The sequence below is a fragment of the Heteronotia binoei genome, chromosome 1 (assembly GCF_032191835.1).
Source record: "Heteronotia binoei isolate CCM8104 ecotype False Entrance Well chromosome 1, APGP_CSIRO_Hbin_v1, whole genome shotgun sequence".
NCBI lineage: Eukaryota > Metazoa > Chordata > Lepidosauria > Squamata > Gekkonidae > Heteronotia > Heteronotia binoei.
The window spans coordinates 217,032,176-217,054,424 of record NC_083223.1 but is presented as its reverse complement, the minus strand read 5'-3'; the positions used below and the strand labels follow the sequence as shown (position 1 = coordinate 217,054,424).

The 22,249-nt window shown below is 40.1% G+C and overlaps 1 protein-coding gene across 3 annotated transcripts in view; it reads right to left on the bottom strand.

Moving 5' to 3' along the window:
- The window catches only part of CAMKMT (calmodulin-lysine N-methyltransferase), a 551,334-nt gene that overhangs the window by 15,282 nt on the left and 513,803 nt on the right, over positions 1-22,249 (bottom strand). For all 3 annotated transcript variants that reach the window (XM_060247632.1, XM_060247636.1, XM_060247645.1), the window contains 3 exons: positions 10,050-10,124; positions 4,893-4,956; positions 603-734 (listed from right to left, as the gene is read on the bottom strand). In XM_060247632.1, coding sequence (XP_060103615.1) covers positions 603-734; positions 4,893-4,956; positions 10,050-10,124 — 271 coding nt within the window. The remainder of the gene's footprint in view (positions 1-602; positions 735-4,892; positions 4,957-10,049; positions 10,125-22,249) is intronic.

The following is a 22,249-nucleotide window of genomic DNA, read 5'->3' as shown; positions in this document are numbered from 1 at the left end:
CGAGTGATAGCAGTTGCTTTATGTAAGCAAGCTTAGAAATTGTACTCAGATAAGTGCCTTTGACCTAAATCTTGTAGTGCCCAGATCCGACATATAACCCCACAAGTGTGAAATTCTGTGTGTGATTTAGCAGCTTGAAGCTGCCAACTGACCTAGCTATAAAAGAGTTAGATAAGGATTTAAAACCACAATATGATACAATTAGGCATTCACCTTGTATTTATTTCCATATATTTTGGCATTTAACAGAGTTAACAGCTGCAAGATTTTTTGCTTAAAATGTAGGTGCTTGCTTGCCATAGATGTGTATATGATGAGCTAAATTAAACCTCTGAATGTTTTGAATTAGACCCCTTATGAATGAACAGATTAGTTCTGAGGAAATGGTAAACAGGAGAAGCTTCTATAAAGCTCTTCTAGACATGCAAAGATAAAGGATGGTTCTACCACGCAGAATAATCAGATACAAAAAAATAGCTATTTAGAAGCCGCATACCTAAGAGTACTTTAATCAAACATTTAGGTTACCTGCCAAAAGGACCATGATCTCTTCAAAATGCAATGCGGATTAAAGTGTTATCTAACATGAGCAGAAAACTAACCTTGGAGTGGAAGTTTGAAATGTGCTCATCGTAATTTTCATGTCTTTGGATAGAGAAACCAGCTTTTTCAGCTAGATTGCAAAACTGGTTCAGAGTATTCCCTCTGAGTGGAGCAAATACCACTGCTGTTCCCTAGAATATTAAAAAGAAATTGCACACATTCATTTAATATATATTTATATATAAACAGCTCTAATGTAAACCAGATCAAAAATGAAAGACATTTATTGTTTTGTTGGAAAATACGGATAACAGGAAAATGCAAAAATAGTTACATATATCACATATGCCAAAAACTGTCAAGTTTTAAAGAAAATCTAGATATATTTCATGCTTCATTTCCCTTAGATTTAGGGTGGAGTTGCACATTTTCAGGTTACTTTTTGCCATAATCTCAGGGTGCAAAAGAAACAAACTGTGAAAATAAGTGCAAAAAACCTTTTTAAACAAAGTTTTAAGTGTATTTTTTAAACAAAGTGACTGCAATAAATTTATCTACTAACACAAACAATAGAGAGATATTTCACGTAATAATCAGAACAACTTGAATCAATGCAGAATGTCCATTTACATTTGCATTATATATATGCCCTCTTCTGTTTCCAGGTCAGTGTAGGATGGGCTCAGCAAATAAAAAATATTTTCAAAAAGTATTAGAGTATGAACCTATGAAGCCCCCTTATGTTGATTCAGATCACTGGTCTGCCAATAGAAGTGGCTTGCTCTCCAAGGCCCAGATGGAGTTTTTCACATCACTTAGTACCTAGACTGGAGATGCTAGGGACTGAGTGCCTGTCTGTTTGCCAAGAGACTCTTGCTATTGGGCAGACCTACCAACTATTCTGACCCCCCCCCCCCCCGTACATTATTTTGTGGATGGCAGAGGGTAGATTTGTTGTTAATTTCATTTAAACCTTTTTAGTTTTCTGTTGTTTGTGTGGGGAGTGATGGTATAAGTGACTTTGAGACCACACTGAGTAGAGAAAAAGGGATTAAAGGTACCCAAACAAAAAATGAAACTAGGATTGTCTGCACTGAAAACAGATAAGCCATGGCACTGCCCCACTCAACACAGAGTGGCTTTTTACAATTCTAGTTCTTCAATTTGAGAATTCTACCACACTCCTGATGACATCATCAGGAGCCCGATGAGGCTTCTGAAGGCTAACCACAGTTTCTCAGTTCTACTCACTTGGCATGGAGTACTGTTGGTAGCAGGAGAAAGAAAACACTGATGTGTTCCCTGGGAGTCCACCCTTCTTGGTGCACAGAATGCCACTACCACTGTGTGTATAACAGGCAAAGGGATCCTGGGAAATACAATTTTTTCAAGGTACCATAATCAATGGATTTGTCAGAACTTATTTTGCCTGCAATGTGCAGCTCCAGGTAGCATGGGCTTTGTTCTAGAGAGTGTACTTTGAGGGGATCCAAGAATGCCTTCTAAAATATAGACTTGGCTAGTAACTTGTATGAGTTCTGCTGATGGAATTAAACTTTTGTGCCCTCCCCACAGCCCCATGCAACTGACTAAGCTCCATGAAATACTCCTCATGAGAGACAGAAGACTCTGAGGAACAGCATGGACACGTAAATGATGGTCTATAGGGGCAATTAAACACACACACTATGTTTCACTGATAAATAAGCCTTCTGTCAATGGATGGCTATCTTCAGATGAAACCCTGGGTTCTAATCTGTATTGCTACTAGTACTGTAAGAGCAAAGCAGTTCCCTGGTACAGCTACCCTCTTGTGGGATTGGATATTATTTTTTAGCTATATTTCTGTCTAAAAAGGAATGGAAGCATTTTGCTCCATAAATAGCATCAACCTAGTGTTTCTGAGAAGAGAGCACAATACACATTAGATCATCTTCACTCAGAAAAAAGGCAGTAGTGCAAAGGGTGCTAAAATGAACATGATGGCAAAATGAAACTCAGTCTGGGAAAATACAAACATTAATTAACTACGAAGAAAGATGGTTAGAAACACATACAAGGACAATGCTGGAAAACTCAAAAATGTGTGGAGACCTAGATGCAACTATGTAATATGAATTAAGTATGAGCTTACAATACAATACAGCTAATGTGTTTTAGTTACATTCTTCAAGACACGGAAACAACAACTTGTGAAGCACTGAGGTCAAAATCTCATTCAAGATACAGTAAACAGAAAACCACTTTATCATCTTGCCCCTTTTTGGGCCTCACATAATCATTGCTCAGGAAATAAAAGGAAATACAAGTGGTTCTGCCAGGGCTCAGATGCCAGCCAAGCAAATCACACTGGAATTGCATTTCCAGTCATGTGCGTGGCATAAAACAGTTCAGGACGTAATGCAAAGATTGATGACAGAGGCATAATACAAAGGTTCCCAAAGGGCTTACTGTTCAGAGAATCAACAAAATTCATTGCTTTCCAAGGTTTGCTAGACAGGGTACCAAACTTTGAAATGCAGGGCATGTTGAAAGCAAGATCCCATCTACAGCCTATATTTATATTGGTTCTTCTACCAAAGAATCCTGAAAACTGTAGTATTGAGAAGTGTCCCACGGCTCCCTTGAAGGGACTTAGACCTAGACTAAGTCTATAGTATGGATACCCCACAAATGTTTCAGGGATTAATCATACAGACGATTCAAACAAGGTGGGGGAAATGAAGCAAACTAAGGTAGCAATGGAGTCACACAATAGTTAGTTTCATTAAGGTGAATTTGCTTCCAACATCCCCCCCCCCCTTGCCCCAAGACCTACTGAAACCAGCAGTGTGATAGTCTGGGCTTCTCAGTTTAGTCAGGTGAACTGGATTCATGCCTATCCTGGCTTAACAACTATGTGAAGCTAGGATCATTGCTGGCTGAGATTATTAATGCCATTCTTCAACAAAAGAGTACTTTAAAACATGTGTCTAGCCCATCCTCTAAAATGCTCTCCTGTAAACCAAGGCATTTTTTATTAAGGCAGGCATTTTATAGTCAGGGATGAGAAGAACATTCTTTAAGGGGTAAATCTACTTTAATATGTTTGACATTTAAGAGCTTTATTTGCCTCTAAGAATTGTTGCTGGCCTTGAAACTTTGGAGATAGGACAGACATTAAAATTAATGTGGTTCTTTCACTTAATCCCTTCACCACAGCAGTCCTTTCCAACCTTGATGAAGATGATTCCCATAGTCATGGAATCCATATGGAAGGTCAGAGATTTACACTGAGGTGGGTAAGGAGTGATATCACCTTTCCTGCCTATTTCATCAATGGAGCTGGGCTGATGCAAGTGAGAGAAGAGGGAGATTTCACATTCCTTGCCTTAATACAACCCCCATCCCAGGTGGATTTTAGTCCACATGGGTACCAGGAACCCAGGAATCAATTTTCTGAGGATCAGAAAGGACTGCTGCAGGGAAGTGATCAGCACACCAGCTGCTGATGGATTGCTATATCCAGCCCACTATATTATTTTAAAAATTATTTTTGTAATATTGCTTTCATTGACATCTAAGTGTCTTATTGATGTTATATTGTTTTAGCTTTGTTGCACACTACTTTGGAATGCTAAAAAATCCTCTTAGAAACTGGTAAACAAACAAATATGGGAATATGCCCAGTTAATAAGCCCCATCATACAGAGGACTAGGCTGCAGATCTTGCATATTAACATACCCAGTTCTGGCATATATAAATGCAGAAATGGTTTCATATGTTTTGTAGAATTTATTGTGTACTATGGTTTTTAATGTTTTAAGCACTTGGCTTACTGCATTAGAAAAGAGAGAGGGAGAGGGGAAAACAAAACAACCAGAGTTTTAGGCTATGGATCAATCTAAGGGTTTTATTCATTTAATATAAGCAGCATTGAAAGGAATAAAAAAATAGCACTACAATAAATAAATACACAATGACAAAGGTTACCATTGATGGGATTACAAATGACAGAAGCCAGCATAAAAACTTTCAATATCAGAATTTTACTTTAATATGAAGACATTGTTATCAAAGGGAAATACTCAAGAAACGCTTTGATAAAAATAATCTCACACTATCTTTGAAACGGTTTCATTTATTTTACTACCCACTGTGTTCCTTATCAGAAGGCCAAGTATAAGAAGTTTCCCAGTTTATGATTAGGAAGGAATCTGATAGATTAGAAGACTCAATTGAAGTTGGACATAATAAGTATTAAAGTATTACATGACATTAATCCTGCCATTCCATTACTCTCTCAATCATTGTGCACAGACTAATTATTCTGAAGCCCGTGTTCAGGAGAAAATAGAAACATACTTACACTGGGCTGGAGTAATCTCTTTATTGCATCCACAAGGCTAGCTCTGTACTGGTCCAGAAACAGGCTGACATTGAGAAGAGAAGAGAATCCAGATTAAAAAGGGGTTTCAGTTCTAATGATACTAATGCAGATAAGTACAAGGCTAATTACATATGTTTACACATTGCTGTGAAGGAGACATTGAGGTCTAAATTCCTTCATGTTCATGCACTTGTTTAACAAACAAAGAACAAACTCTGTAGCATGTAACCATTTGTTTTAATCTCACGCCTCAGCCAGAAATGTTTCTCTACACAATAACAATGATTAGCCAGTGACTAGTGGCTTCTATCTAGATAGCTGGGATTTCAGAAATTGGGATCAATACTATAATGTAATGCAAGAGTAATATGCTGGCACAGTTCAAACACTAACTTCCACGAAAGGCATTTAGTTGGAGCTGTCATTTTTGAAGTACCTCCCCCCTCTGCTATTTCTTGTTCCTTGGTACAACCACAGAAGCCCCACTTAGGTATTAAGGTGTGAAAACCTAGGGCTGGATTAAGCCAGCATTTTCACTTAATGTCACCCAGTTCTCCTTATTACAGCCACTGTTCCACACAGTTTTTGTATGGACAAATTCTCTGACCCCAGCATAGTCATTTCTGTGTTCAAAGTGGACCTCTTTGTCCTTTGAACACAGCCCTTTGTCTCCTCCCACCTATCCCTTCAGCTTTTAAAATGGGATACTATCAGTGCTGTCTCTGCCACTAGACAAACTAGGCGACTGCCTAGGGCACCAGCCTTCTAGGGGTACCGAATTTGGACCCTGCCCATGTGACTCAGTGATGTTATCAGTACGGGGTAGGGCAGAAGTTAGCCATGCCTAGAGCGCCAGGCAGGCTAGAGCCAGCCCTGGATACTATTTATCCTGTACTAAAACAAAGAAGGCAGCTGATCTATCTATAGGACTGACTGTTAAAACAGCTACCCTGGTGGATGTGCAGAATAACTGAAAATCTGAGCAAAAGCAGCAAGAAAGATAATGTACATGTGATGCATGTGCATGTGCATGTATGGAAGGGCAGAATCTAGAGAAGATATGCCAGTTGCCCACCTATACTGTAGAGTAGTGATGATAGAAAAGGCAATTTTTAATCTTAAAAACCCCACTCTCAGCTGAATCCCACATTCTTTATACCATTGTCTATGAGCTAATACAAACATCTCTACAGCATGAATACATGTTTATATTTTATAAGCTATCATGTCAAATCTTTTTATTTTGCATGTAATGTGGCAGCCAAGTATCACAGTTTCATAGCTGGTGCTTCAGACATGATTTCCAGTCGTTCACTGTTCACTGTCATTTACAGTTTTGCACAGCTTCAATAAACAGCAAAGCTGTCATGCTCTAAAACACATTTATTAGGGAGGAAATGTCCTTCCTTCCACACCATCAGATTTCCTTGAAAATGAGTAGAAGCAACTAAATTTCAAAAATGAACAATGTTATTTCTCTAAACTCAATGAACTCTCATGCACATTGTTGGTGTGGTCTGCTGTGTGTACTTGGACAATATGAAGTTGGTGCTGATTTCATTGTGAGCTTTGAAATGAATTCAGATGTGGGCTTGTATGATTTGTGGGTGCCAGGCTTGAAGCTATACCTCTATGTAAATGGATGGACTGATGCCTGAAATAAATGTATACCTGCCAACTGCACAAAAATCAAAGAGACAGAGATACGTTTCTTGGGTAAAATCCAATTGATTCCCCCCATCCCTGCAGATTTATTTTTGCTATTCAGATGGCTTTGTTTTTTAAAAAAGCTGGATACCATCAACTTTTTTTCCTTTGCGGTATCTTTGAAGTAGAACCTTCAGTCTATTGTACTGCAGCACCATTGTACTCTTACAAACCTCTTCAGTTGCTGCTATCATAGTCGTAAAAGCACTTATAATCCTAGTATCCTGGATGTCATGTGGAAACCACATATTTAATGTATTGTTATGGAAAACTGTTTATGAGACACAAAATACCATAATAATTTTACATGGAGGGTAGCAATTGTGAACAGATGCACTGAAGCAGAGGGTTACAGATGGGGCCAGGATCCCAACATTGGCCAGTAGTTACCGATTGACCTAGTTTTAATTCAAAAGGGCTATTGAGCCAGCCTGAAGGTCATCAGGCAAAGCAAAATCCCCTGCCATCTACACAGGTTCTGGTGAGCTTTTATGGCCCATAGGAGCTGCAGAGAGAAGTGTAAACCCAAGTGTGCCATAAACAAAAAAGGGAAGAAATGGGGCACCTTGGTAAGCAGAAGGCAGGGGGTCACCTCTTTGCCCATTGAAATGGCATATAATCACAGTCCAGCTCCAGTGACCTGTTAGTCAGGGTTTGGGCTGCTGTCCGAGAAATCTTATGTCTTTTCCCTGTTTGCTCTATTTTCAAGTGAACATGTGGACTTGACCTAAAAGGTCATCTTCCTTTTGCCCAACTCTACATTTTTTCACTTATACCTCCATAAATGTACAACATTCTTGTATCTAAAAATAACTTTTTAAATCTTTATAAGAATGTTGCCTGGTGCTTTCTTTAAAACTATTTGGTATTTTTTTTTCACTAACACATGTTTTTAATAGTCAAAAAACTTCATCCATTCCCAGTGGTAAACTAATGATCAGCCATTTCAGCTTGTCTCTTATTTTATAATCAAACTGATATATTACATTGAGATATGTAGTAATACACTCTATTAATGTATTCCCCACCTCTGCACACAAGGTGTTTGAAAGACTGAATGCAAATATATGGTTGATTTAAGAATATAAACATAGCACTGCTCTTTGTAATCATGTGCATTTTAGCTGAATCTCAGTGTGAGTTTGGAATATGCTTATGAATGGAACTTGTTTTCTTGTAAATGGAATCAAATAGTGTCACTGGTTTGCTGTTCAGAGAATCAGATAATGCCACCTTCAGTGGAAATTTATTTTACTTAATTTTTGAACTGAGATTTCTGCTTTGTTCTTATTCCAGTTTTTAGTGAATGACAGTGTTCTGGATAAGTATTTTAAGAGTCCTTGTAGAACTCAACAGAATGAATTACAATTATCACCTGTCGACTAAAACCATAGACTTTCCAAACAAAGGTGTAAGTCTTTATAGGACACAATATGTATGTGGTTTACCAATCCACACAGAAAGCTGTAACTGAAAATTAATTCATATTAAGTAAAGAAACATAGACATACCCTTGCATTTTACATTGGGGTAATACAAATCACAGTAATTTGTGTATTAAAAATACCAGTGTTGTAATTAAAAGTTGGTTGTTTATGAAAAATGATTTATTCATATTTTGTCAATGTAAACCCAGCAAGTGAATGTTTATTTCACTTGTTTCAGTCTTTTGTCTTCTAAGGAAACAAAAAAAATACCCACATGCCCACAGATTTATCAAAAGATGAGAGGAATATTAGGCAAGAATAATAATGAACAAAATACCAGACTCCAACTTGTTTCCTGTTACTCTCTACAGTACAAATAGGATAACATGGTGTGAGTATTAGGAATATAAGAGATGGCATGGCCAGGTTGTTTTGATATTTGTGCAAAGAACAAATTTAACTCTAAATCTCTTGGCAAGACCTTGCTTCACCCACATAATCTGGAGAACATCCATATGTGAGCCTTGTCTAAGCCTCCGAGAAGACTGCTGCCCTCCTGCTCATGTCCGCCAGCACTCTGATCTGACTTTCATACTTAATCTGATCTAATCCTGTCCAGCATTAACTTCATCTGTGCAATGAAACCTGGAGTATCCATTCTAATATTTAGTGAGGAAGGCATTTACTAAATTACTTGCTGAAATCATATGGTGTTGTTTAGCTCCTTATTTTAATCAGATGATGCATCTCTGAGGCACATTATCAGCGATTAGTTGGAAAACCATGTCTGTCCTTTTGGGGAACAAAGAAGTTTTCAGAAAGAAAATGTAATGGGAAACCGAGCCCTGTCACACTCACGGTTAATTTACAAAGCAAGAAAGGAAAGAACAAAGAAATACGTCTTCATTCAACAGAATTAGAAATTTCCCATTAATTGAAGCATTTTTTTCTTAAGTGTAATGAAACTAGCTGTAGCTCATGAGAAGTCAGTGTAACATCTTTAAAACAGAATTGGTAGTTTATTGCTTCCTTTAATAATTCAGATTTCAGGAAGGACTTGGATTGAACTTCCTTTTGTAAAGCAGGCCTGTTTAACAGTTACGTATGCCTTTTCTTTTCCTGTATGCTATCCCTATCCTGATCTGGTTCTCACCCTTTGTCTGATAAGGAAAAGTTAAGCAAAGCTGAGTTTCTGCATTTATATGAAATTATACTTCTACAAAAATATTTTTAAACATACTCAAAAACCTCATAGAAGTTCTTTTGCAATTTTTGATTTGTTTTTAAAGTTCTGTACTCTGAAATCACCATGCTGCAACAATTGGGCCAGTCAGCAGAATTAAAAATCTCATTTGTACCAGCAGCCAAGTCTACTGAGATTCTTAAATATACACACCGATATATTATTCTGTAACTTGTCAGTCAATCAAAGGTATGTGTCCCCCTCCATTTTTTCAATACAATTAATTTACTATTAATTCAAACATTAGAATGTCATTTGGAGTATGCTTATTATCACTTTTGCTTGGCATATTTAAGAAACTGGGGGGGGGGAATCCCCCAAAGATTTACAGGGGAGCACAGAATATATATCCTCTTATATCAATAGTCAGATCTTTCCTAAGAAGTAAGCTAATTGAGCTGTTTGTGTTGATAAACTCCCTTTTCTCCAGACTGTTCCTCACTGAGCCATAATTATTTGCAATTTGCCTAAGTCGTCCATTTACTGATACGTCAAGCATGAAACAGAGGCAATTCCAGAAAATGGAAATGCTTCTCAAAATCAATCTTTGGGAAATAATGTGGTAGAAGTTACTGTGTGATAGAAGACTACCTTATAACTGTCACATGGAGATGAATATTAATTTGTTGAGGTTAAGGTGGCTTTGTGCCTCATTTGTTGACTTGGCTTAGCCATCAGCTAGCAGCCCGGCACACAATCACTCCAGTGAAGCTGTCCCCCCCCCCCCCCCCATGAGTTTTATGATTTTTATGTACTTACCAGTCAGCACACATAACAATGTCAAAATGTCCTTCCAGTTGAGAGACATCTGTCTCATTATCCCATCGTAAAATGCTAGAGAGAGAAAAAAAGATTTTTAAAATTAGACTTACATGTTTTCAGCTTTTGGATTTCTTTCTTTCTTTTAAAGAAAGGCATTTATACTTTCTTGGCATAGGATGTGAAGATTCACCCCCCCCCCATAAAAAAGTACAGAGAGGTAATTATAAAAAAGAACACATAAAGAAATATTTCCAAGTGAGTATGCAACATTTACTTTGCAGTTCAGATCTTAAAGCAACAGAATCTTGTCTTTATAGAGACAAAGGCAGCTGTTACAATAATCCTCTAAGAACTAAGAAATAAGATTACAGATTTTTTTTTCATTTACACCTGTACATTAAATTAATATGAATGCAGTGAAATCAGCCTGTGGCTTACTGAACTGCATACTGCAACATACAACTACATACTGCAACATACAGCATTCCTTCCTGGCTCTCAGTGGCATCTGGCAGGCAAACCAGTTGAATTTCTCAGTGATGAAGTGACTATTCCCTAGGGTTTAAAGGAGGAGGGACATGAAAGAATGCCCATACTTTTGTGCCAACAATTTTGCCTTCCAAAATACACCTATCTCAGATGATATTATTTAATTCTAAAATATAAAAAATTACCAAATCCTCCTCAAAAAGAGAGATTGTTTTAATTTTTTTTTAAAAAAAAATCTATATATGGTTTACAAAAATTAGTAATAGTAATTAGTAATAATGACCAATGGAGATTTCAAAATTTCTGCTGTTTTGTTTTTGCTCCTTATCAAAGTAGGAAACTTTCCTTCTAGACAGGTTTTAAAAAGGGCAAGAGTATATTTTTCAGTTTGAACATGTTCATTTCAGTTTTGTGTGCATCTTGACCAGAAAATTTGTTCATTCAAATGTGGCAAGAAAGCTACTCCTGGTTAAAAGTCTTCTGCATTCTTATCATGTGTTTCATGTCTGTTATTTATTAGTTCTCATTGAGAGGAAAACTGTTCTTATTGTTGAGAAATGTGGAGAGAACAGAGGTACAGTCTCTAGTTCTCGAAAAATGTTGATGCTGTGCAAACACATAAAACTGTATAGAGGTATGTAACATAATGTATATGGGGGAGAAATCTGATTGGCTCCTGATGCTTACAGTTATGTCAAATATCTGACTAACCAAATAAAACAGAACTCATTCACCAGTTTACCCTCCTGGAATGTATTGTGCCAATCCAAGGGAGAAAAATGGTAGGTGAATTTAATCACCACCCCATCCCCAACACACAACACTTTCACCCCATTTAAACTATAAATGGAGTGCAAATTTTAGAAACCTAGGTGGCTTTGCAACTGGCACTTTCAGTGCTCAGCGTGCATCCACTAGTGGAAAGTGACAAAGGAGAGTTCTCACTCTCAGCTGCGGGCTGCCTGCTGGTTACTGGCGGCTTTTTCGACCCTGTTTCCGTGGAAACTTAGGTTACAACAGTGAAAATTAGGTAAAGGTAAGTTGGTGGCATTGTTAGTTTAGTTGATTTTTTTTTTTTTTTAGAATCCTGAAACAGCAATGGCAGCAGGCTGTTGAGTTGCTGACTGCAAGGACCATCACTGCTCCTTCATTCCATAGAAAGAGATCCCATGAAGACAAACAAGAACCTTAAAATGTTATTTCTTTCATCAATTTATTTCAGAAGGTGTGATTCTTTGCTATCACCTAAACAAAACAGGTCAAGACAGGTGGCATGAATATCCAGGGGTCACTTTGTAGAAAAATAGGTGGTGGAGCTCATCCAGGGATTGTTATGCAGCTGCACCTACTATTCAATGGAAAAGGTGGGGAGGAGGAAGGGGAACCCTCAGAAAGGTTCAGGAGCTGTGCTCCTGTGAGCTTCGCTAAATCTGAGGCCTGCCAGCATCACCTGCAGCCTTCTGAGTGCTTGTTAATTTAATCTCTTTCCTGGCTAAAAAGTGTAGAATATCTATACATTCTAAGAAGAAAAAACCCCAAATGTTATACTATGAAACCAAAATTAGAAAGTTAAATATTTGGGATTAGATTATTGTTTAGTCTGTTGTTTTCTAGTAACTCAATGCATGTTTCCTGTCAATCCAAAACTGTATCAGTATATATGTGAGGCATTTCCAAGCTTTGCATCTGAGAACAAGCTGTGTATCTGTGCATTTCCAAGCTGCACATCTGTGAGCTTTATCACAAAGTCTTTTCACTCTACCATGACCTGCCAGCCAACATTGATACAATTAAAAAAATAATTAAATAAATATAGTAAGGGAACTGGAGGCTCCTTGGGCACCTTTGGATTTGATTTTTGACACCTTCATCTTGTTCTCCTCTGCTGATGTTGACAGGATGCTGGGTGCTTTCAGACTGACCACACGCCTCCTTGACCCATGCCTGTCGTAACTAGTGAAAGCTGGGAATGAGAGGATACAGGACTTGTTGAGGGAGACTGTCAGCTGGTCCCTGGAAACAGGGGCCTATCCAGAGGGCCTCAAGGAGGCTGTGGTTACAGTGGTCTTAAAAAAAGTTTCAAACTTATTGTTCCTGGGTAAGGTAATTGAGAGAGCGGTGGCTGAACTGCTCCAGGGTTTCCTGGATGAGACATCAGCACTGGATCAGTTCCAGTCTGGCTTCTGTCCTGGGCATGGGGCGGGGACTTTTGGTTGCACTGGCAGATAATCTCCCTAAGCAACTGGATCAAGGTGGGTCAGCGTTGCTGCTATTATTAGATCTTACAACAGCATTCAACATGGTTATGATCTTTTGACCCACTGCCTCGCCAACGTGGGAGTTCATGGGGTGGTCCTTCAATGGCTTTAACATCTACATGTGCCCCCTCACCCAGAGGGCACAGAGCTTTGGACTTGAGTATGCTGATGACAGCCAGCTATACCTGCTACTGGATGGCGACCTGAATGCCACCCCACATAATATGACCATGGGTTTGGAGGCCATAGTGGGATGATTTAAAAAGAACAAGTTGAAACTGAATATGACAATGACAGAGGTTCTGTGGCAGGGCTTGGATTCAAATTACCTGCTCTTGATGGGGTGCCTTTGGTACTGGCACTATCCATCAAGAGCTTGGGTGTGATTCTGGATGCCTCCCTGAATATGGAGGGTCAGGTCACACATACAGCCAGGCTAGCATTTTCTACCTATACCAGGCTCAGCAGTTGGCCCTTTCCTGCTGCGTCCTGACTTAGCTATAGTAATCCACACAATGGTCACCTCCAGGCTAGACTACTGTAACTCATTCTATGCTGGTTTGTCCATGAGACTGACCCAGATGCTCCAATTGATCCGGAATGTGGCAGCACGAGTCCTGATGGGAATGCCATAGACAGTGCATATTCAACCTGTGCTGTGTCACCCGCACTGGCTTTCAGTGGACCACTGAGTCAAGTTCAAGGTTTTGGTTTTGACTTTCAAAGCCATGAGTAGTCTGGGACCAATGTATCTGTGGGACCACCACCAGGACTGCTATAGTCCTCAGATAACAACATAAGAGAAGCCATGATGGATCAGGCCAATGGCCCATACAGTCCAACACTCTGTGTCACAGAGTGGCCAAAAAACCCAAGTGCCATCAGGAGGTCCACAGGTTGGCCAGCAACTTGTTGGTGATCCCCAGCTCCAGAGATATCTAGTTGTCCTCAGTCACAGTCTTTTCTGTCCTGGCCCCAAGATGGTGGAACTCTCTGCCAAATAACATCACAACCCTGTGAGATCTTATGCAATTCCGCAAGGCCTGTAAGGCAGAGATGTTCTGCCAGGTGTTTGGTCAAGAGCAGTGACAGTTTACATCACAGCTGGCACCTTTTCCTTGCTCTAGGAAGCCATGATGGATCAGGCCAATGGCCCATACAGTCCAACACTCTGTGTCACATAGTGGCCAAAAAACCCGTGCCATCAGAGGTCCACAGGTTGGGCCAGCAACTTGTTGGTGATCCCCAGCTCCAGAGATATCTAGTTGTCCTCAGTCACAGTCTTTTCTGTCCTGGCCCCAAGATGGTGGAACTCTCTGCCAAATAACATCACAACCCTGTGAGATCTTATGCAATTCCGCAAGGCCTGTAAGGCAGAGATGTTCTGCCAGGTGTTTGGTCAAGAGCAGTGACAGTTTACATCACAGCTGGCACCTTTTCCTTGCTCTAGGAAGCCATGATGGATCAGGCCAATGGCCCATACAGTCCAACACTCTGTGTCACATAGTGGCCAAAAAACCCGTGCCATCAGAGGTCCACAGGTTGGGCCAGCAACTTGTTGGTGATCCCCAGCTCCAGAGATATCTAGTTGTCCTCAGTCACAGTCTTTTCTGTCCTGGCCCCAAGATGGTGGAACTCTCTGCCAAATAACATCACAACCCTGTGGGATCTTATGCAATTCCACAAGGCCTATAAGGCAGAGATGTTCTGCCAGGTGTTTGGTCAAGAGCAGTGACAGTTTACATCACAGCTGGCACCTTTTCCTTGCTCTAGGTCCCTTTGATTGATCCAATTCCTCTCCCCTACAACCACAAGGCACCCACAGGCCAGAAATGGGAGAGAACTGCAAATTTTGCCTCTTGATTTTAAACTAATGTAATGCAATGTATTTTGATAATGATTTTATGGTTTTATTGTTTTTAATCACCTAGAGCCCCACAATTAGGGGGATTAGGCAATTCATAAATGCAACAAACAAACAATTCCTTGAAGAAGGATCATCTATGGCTCAAAACACATTTTTTGACTTTTGAAAAATTGACCTCTGCCCTCTTCTACAGACAGTTCTTGTTCTATGCCCTATCTCAGCTGGAAGGTCTTCTCTGGCTGTGGAAAAGTTATTCAAATACTCACCCTAATGTCCAGAAACAGCATGCTAAGTTCTTCTTGGAATAATATCCTAGGCCAGAGTGGCTACAAACACTGACTAGCTCTAACGGTGAAAATCCTAACGGATGAAAGTGTAAAGCTAATGCTTTGAGAACTAAGCTTTGTTTGATTTTATTTGTAGCTGTCCCCTTCTCAAAGTCTTGTGAGCAGGTAACAAAGCTAACATATGCCTATTTTGTATCTGCCACCTTCTGGTTGAGATAAAGAACTTGATTTTAGCAGTTTTAATTAATATGGTTACTCTTCAGCATAAAAGATTCAAGGAAGTCTTCCTGGTGGCAGTTCTCAGGGTATAAGATGCATTTCAGATCAAGGGAGAAAGCCCCTAAGTTACATTCAAATGTCAACAAATTCCCTGCACATGGGAAACCTAGTATGTATGATGTGGTTCATGTTAAACTTTCTCAGACATATTAGCATTCCATGTGAAATGAGTTTTTTAATGGCAAAGATGCATTCAAAAGTGGTTGCACACACCACCTATGATGGAACTGTCCATTCTTGAAAAACTGTAGACATCAGGAAGATGAACAGATGAGTAAATTGCTTGTCTAGGTATGTAACTGAGTCTTGACTGAGTATGTAGCTGGTGTGAACTGGCAGAGTGACCAAGAGAGAGATCTTGGGGTCATGGTAGATAACTCACTGAAAATGTCAAGACAGTGTGCAATTGCAATAAAAAAGACCAATGCCATGCTGGGAATTATTAGGAAGGGAATTGAAAACAAATTAGCCAGTATCATAATGCCCCTATATAAATCGATGGTGCAGTCTCATTTGGAATACTGTGTACAGTTCTGGTCACCGCACCTCAAAAAGGATATTATAGCACTGGAAAAAGTGCAGAAAAGGGAAACTGGAATGATTAAAGGTCTGGAACACTTTCCCTATGGAGAAAGGTTAAAACGCTTGGAGCTCTTTAGCTTGGAGAAACGTCAACTGCGGGGTGTCATGATAGAGGTTTACAAGATAATGCATGGGATGGAGAAAGTAGAGAAAGAAGTACTTCCATTCTCACAATACAAGAACTCATGGGCATTCAATGAAATTGCTGAGCAGTCAGGTTAAAATGGCTAAAAGGAAGTACTTCTTCACCCAAAGGGTGATTAACATGTGGAATTCACTGCCACAGGTGGTGGTGGCAGCTACAAGCATAGGCAGCTTTATGAGGGGATTGGATAAAAATATGGAGCAGAGGTCCATCAGTGGCTATTAGTATATATATGTGTGTGTGTGTGTGTAGGTATGTATGTGTGTGTGTGTGTATAGGTATGTATGTGTGTGTATATATATATACACACACACACACATATTGGCCACTGTGTGACACAGAGTGTTGGACAGGATGGGCCATTGGCCTGATCCAACATGGCTTCTCTTATGTTCTTATGTTCTTGCATTCTCAGAGTTCATCTAAATCCCTAAAGCAAGAACTGTTGAAAAAAGCAAACCATACACAATTCTGGATGCAAATGCCTACACAAATGAATTAATTATTTCCTTAAAATGTTCTGCAACTATGAGAGTTAAGCCATCTATATTTTTTTTTGGGGGGGGGAGTATTTTTAAAAACAGGACAAGAATTCTGAAAACAAGTTGTAAAACAGGAATATGTTACAAAGTTTGAGTCTCATCATGGTACCATTAAGACCAACAACGCTTTAATCCAGATATTATTTATTTATTACATTAGATTTATATCCCACCCATTCTACAAAGACTCGAGGTGGCTAACAACATAAAATAAACAGGGCAACATTAGCAAACAGTATTAAAACCATAACAGTAAAATAACCAAATAAATCACAATGGTGCTATTAGCTTCTGTGTGCATGTACACGTCTTCAGGTATGGAAGTAAGAGTTTCCCACTCAGCATACCGGCATTAAATAGAATCAAAACTGAGATTTTAATTTGTAGCTTTACTAAAAATTGAACAGATAAGCAGACTACATCAGAATGTCATGTCTCAAACTATCCCCATTTTTTTACAATTAAAATTTATTATTTGCATACTGTTCAAACATGTTTGGGACATTAAGGCACAAACTTGCTGTATATTGTGTGTATCAAGTGCTGTCACATTACTTCTGATTTATGGCAACCTTATGAATCAACGACCTCCAAAAAGCCCTATCATTAACAGCCTTGCTCAGGTCTTGCAATCTGGAGACCATGGCTCCCAGCTGAGACTGTTCTATAATACACAGGAAAACTCTTACAGAGGTTGAAAAGCTATCAAGAAAAAAATTGTTTATTCTTTTTCTTGGAAATCTTTCCATTTTATATTATTATATCATCATAACTATAAATCACCATAACTGTGTGGTAGGGGAGAGAGGAGTGATCTACTTACCTGGGATCCTGTCTTCCCCCACAACTAAATCCCAAGAAAATCACTTCCCCCACAACTAAATCACAAGAAAATCACTTCCCCCACAACTAAATCACAAGAAAACCACTGTCAGACTGAGGGTCTGAGATGGCTGCTCTGCCCCAGCCATATCCGAGGGTAGGACCCCAACTGATCCAAAAGTTGTTCACAGAACAACACCAGTGGCATATATAAGCCCAGCAAGCATAGATCAAGATGTGCAACATAGATCAAGATGTCCAGCACTCTGTTCTCATCACATCATTGTGGATACAATAACAGGAAACTTTGGAAAAAGAGCACTAAACAACAACAAAAACTGGAAGGGCAGCTGGATAGCCTTTGTCTTCTTGAAACCCTAAAAAGAGTCTGGACATAAGATGCACAAACAATCCAGGAACAACCAAAGTTGGCTGCCACAACTGCTGTAAGACACCTGAGACACATAAACAAGAGAAGATTCAGTAGAGAGGAGCAGTCCATTCTTAACAGTAAGATTAGTTAACCACCTCCATCCCACTGACAAAGCAACTCTCCAACACCCTTGACCCTGGAGCATTCAGCTCTTCAGCTGTAGAAATATTGGGAAACTGATCCCAGGCTCAGCAGTCCTCGCTTGTTTGTTTATATCTCTTTATAGCAGCAGTAGCATCTTTTTCATACAGAGTATGCTTAAAGGAGACTTGTTGTGAACAAACATCCAAACACAGGAAAGTTCCCATCATATACTGAGAAGAGCACAGCCACCTTTGTTGGTTAATAGCCCCATTTGCAGAAACATATAGGCCGCTATAAGTACATACCATGGTGTGCAACATGGGTCTGGCACTTCATTCCCATCTCTACAAAACAGGGATTTCCAGTCTTGTTTATCCTGTGGATATTCTTGGAATTTTGAGAACATTATGTGAGTACTATAACAAAATGGTTGCCATGGGTTCTGACACCAGCTGCAAAATATTGAGAAGTTTCAAATCAAGTGTCTTCCTATAACTGAAACAGCTATTTCTAAATTAAGGTTGCCATGTCTCTTGGACCTGCCAGCAGGGAATGGAGGGCAGACTTACCAGAAGTGGGGAGGAACACAAAAAATAAATGAGACGTGCCTATGTGACCCAGATGTGTTGTAGGAAAGTCAAGGGCATTGGGGGATGATGCTCAGAGCATCGCCCCCAATTTGTCTATGTCACTTCTAATAATAATAATAATAATAATAATAATAATAATAATAATAATAATAAAATTTTATTTATACCCTGCCCTCCCCGCCAAGGCAGGCTCAGGGCGGCTGGGTCATGTAGGCATGTTACATTTAATTTTTGTATTCTTCCCTAGTTTGGGGGGGTAATTCCCCCTGCTGCCTAGCTGGCTGGCAGCAGAGAGGTAGGGCCCAAAACTGGGGGACCTCCACCAAGGGAATCTGGCATCCCTGTTTTGAATGGATATTCATTGCAGGCCCTGACCTTGATGGCATGTTGGCCTGATCTTCTCAGATCTTGGAAGCTAAGCAAGGTCAGTCCTTGTTAGTACTTGGATGGGAGACCTCCAAGGAGGTCCAGGGTCTATACAGAGGCAGGCGATGGCAAACAACTTCTGAACATCTATTGCCTTGAAAACCCTATAGGGTTGCCTTAAGTTGGCTGTGACTTGACTGCACTTTCCTCCACCATTCACTGCAGAAACAGCAGCCTCATGGGCTCTTCTGAAGCACCTCCTACTCCAATGAGATGGAAGAATGCCTGGACTGGCTGTTTACTTTGAAGAAGGAAGTGGCCATCAGGAAACATTAGCAGATGCATCACATTGGGGATCACTGCTACAGAATAAATGTGCCCCTAAATGCTGCCTGTGTTTTGTTTTTATGTAGCAGAATTATTATTATTTGTTTTCTTTTGTACTGGGAGTCAAGGCAGACTAGCACAGTTACATTATTGTATAATATAAAAATAAACAACACTTCCATGGCTTACAGCAACAATAAACACCCTAAAGTTATACAGATCTGTATTTATATATTTAACTGCATTTTACTTTCTCTTCTACGGGGAACCAAAGTGGCTTGTATAATTTTCACCTCCTCCTTTTTACCATCACAGCTATCCCTCGAGGTAGGTTAGACAAACAGTGTGTGACTAGCCCAAGCTTCCCCAGCAAGCTTCCATGGCAGAGTGGGGTTTTGATCTGTCTCCCTGATCCCAGTATGCCACTCTAACCACTATACAATACACATTGGATCTCACTGTACCACACTGGCTCTAAAATACCACATTCCAATAAAGCTATAATGATACAACTTTAGAAAGCTACAATCAAGTAAAAACAAACAGTATAGCAGTCTGTAAAATTAAAATATTCAGCTGAATTAAACAGCATAAAATGTTTTAAATAAATAAATGAACAATGAAGGAGGAATGACAGCAAAATAATAGAAACACACACACATATGGCTTTGCATTTCTATGCATTAAGTGAGCTCCGACTACATTGCATTACAGTAAGCTAACCTGACAGTGATTAGTGCATGGATAACCCTGGTCTAATCTCACCTGAAACTGATTCTAAAGGAGGATTAAAATTTATAAATCATTGTGCAGGTTCATTCTTTATGAATTATTCTACATTAACAAGTAACTTCCTGCAATTTTCAACCACCCTCTTCTCATGGTATTTTTTTTCCAACTTGAGACATGTTAAATGACTCAAACATAATGAAAAGTTTAAGTTAACAGAACAATAGCCACTTAAGATAGATCCAGCACTTCAGGTGAAGAGTTGTTAGTCATTTAGTGTTTTTGTAATTTAAATCTCTCAGAAGTTTTAAGTAAAAAGAAAAGTATGGTAGTCTGTGAAAATCCCTGGAAATTAACACTGAGGTCATTGCAGATGATAGATTCCATACCTCCACTGTTTCATTCCAGTACTGTAATTATCCTTATATATTTCATATACATGGGCTGGACCTGCCCTTCCTGGCTTCCTGTTGCCACTGAGACCTAGCCTGGAGGACGGGCCATTGCCTTGGTCTCCTGGTGAAGACCAGCTTCCCTTGCTGTCTCCTGGGGCTAGAGTGGGCCTGAGGCTTTGTTGGCCGCCAAGGGTACACCTGTCAAACCTGTCACTCTTCGCTTATGCCTGTGGTGCCCACCATGCCTGGGCCTTCCTGAGTGGTCCCTTGCTCCTGGACTGTCTATGGGCTTTTTCTGTGGTGCTGTGGCTGGCACCATGGTAAGTCCATCTCCTGCTGCTGTGGTCAGAGTTGCCTGCCCTTGGCATGCTGCCTTGTTGGGCCTTGACTGCAGCCACCATCCATCCTCATGAGACCCTGGTGAGTCTGTGGGTTGGGCCAACCTTGAGACTGCTGTGGAGTTCAGGGCTGTATTTTCTGAAAATACATATACTGGGGCCACAGTCCCAGCCCCAAACAGGAGGTGATGTGAAAGACCTCTCTGTCTGATACCTTGGACAGCTGCTGCTAGACTGAATAGATAATGTTGATGGACCAATAATCTGATTCAGTATAAGCCTACTACATTTGTTCAAATTTGTCCTACATGAAACAATTTTACAGACTCTTCTCAGGCTGTCAAAAGGCCACCCCTATAATATTTCATTTTTTCCAGTCCTCTACAAATTGGGCTGGAAGGAAGTCCAAATGAAAGCCAGTGAGGTGTAGTGGTTTGAGTGTTGGGAGATCCAGGATCAAAGCCTCATTCCCTCTGGTAACTATTCGAGTGCCCTTAGGCTAATAACTCAGCCTATCTGCCTCATACTGTTTTTTTGTGGATAAAATGGGGGAAAGGAGAACCATGTATCTCCTGAGCTCCCTGAAAACACTATAGTGTTTCAAATCCAGGACTCTGGGAACCAAGGCCAAGCACCGTACTTCCTGCACCTAGCTTTGCCAGTCTCGAGGTGTGGGGGTGTGGCTGGAGATCTCCCAGCATTACAACTTATCTCATAAATCATTTATTTATTTTAAACATTATTTATTTATACCTTAACTTTCTATCCTGCCCTCTCCACAAGCAGACTCAGGGTGGCTCACAGTCAGTGCAAACCAGTTCAGACGTTATATTTACAATTAAAACCAATAAAATACAATCACAATTAAAACATTCCATGGTGCTGTACAATTTCAATTTCAATTTCTTCTACTTCTAGAGAAAATGGCTGGTTTGGAAGGTGGACTGCATGGCATTATACCCTGAAGATCCCTCCCCTCCCTCCAGCTTCCTAGGCTCTACCCTCAAATCTCCAGGTATTTCTGAACCCAGAGTTGGCAACTCTACCTGCACCACAGCAGCCACAGGCAAGCCCAGAGAAGCAAGCCACAGTGGCATTATGGAAGTTGTCATTTTGGGAACTGCAATGCAGGCCAACCCAGCAGACACAGACAACGCTTTAACAGGAAAGAGGCAAGATCTGCATTGCTTGTTTACTGGACTTTGATCTTCTGTCCACCACAATTATGCCTCCTGCCCCTGACTGCACTACTTGCTTATCAGACTCAAATTTCTGCTGCCACATTATGCTTCCTGCCTTGGGCTTTACTCTCTGTTTACTGGACATGACCTCATGTTTGTCCATAACCTCACTGCCTGCCTCTTAACTGACTGCTTCACCTTCCTGTCCAGGAAAGTTGGTCTAACTGGAATCAATCCTTCCTGATGGACCCTGAAAGCTCTTTAGAGAAATGGTGTGATAAAATTGTACTAGGTTGCCAGCCAGCACCTATGTGCCTCTCAGCTACGTGACTCAGTTTCTGAAATCATAAAAAGTTGTCCTCTGCAATAACTGATTTAGTTGAATGACTCCTATCAAGAACACCCTTGTTTGCAGTCACACAGTTTGCTGCTTTTTCTGACCTTGATGTAATGACCTGGATTGCACCTACGGCTGGTGGAAAA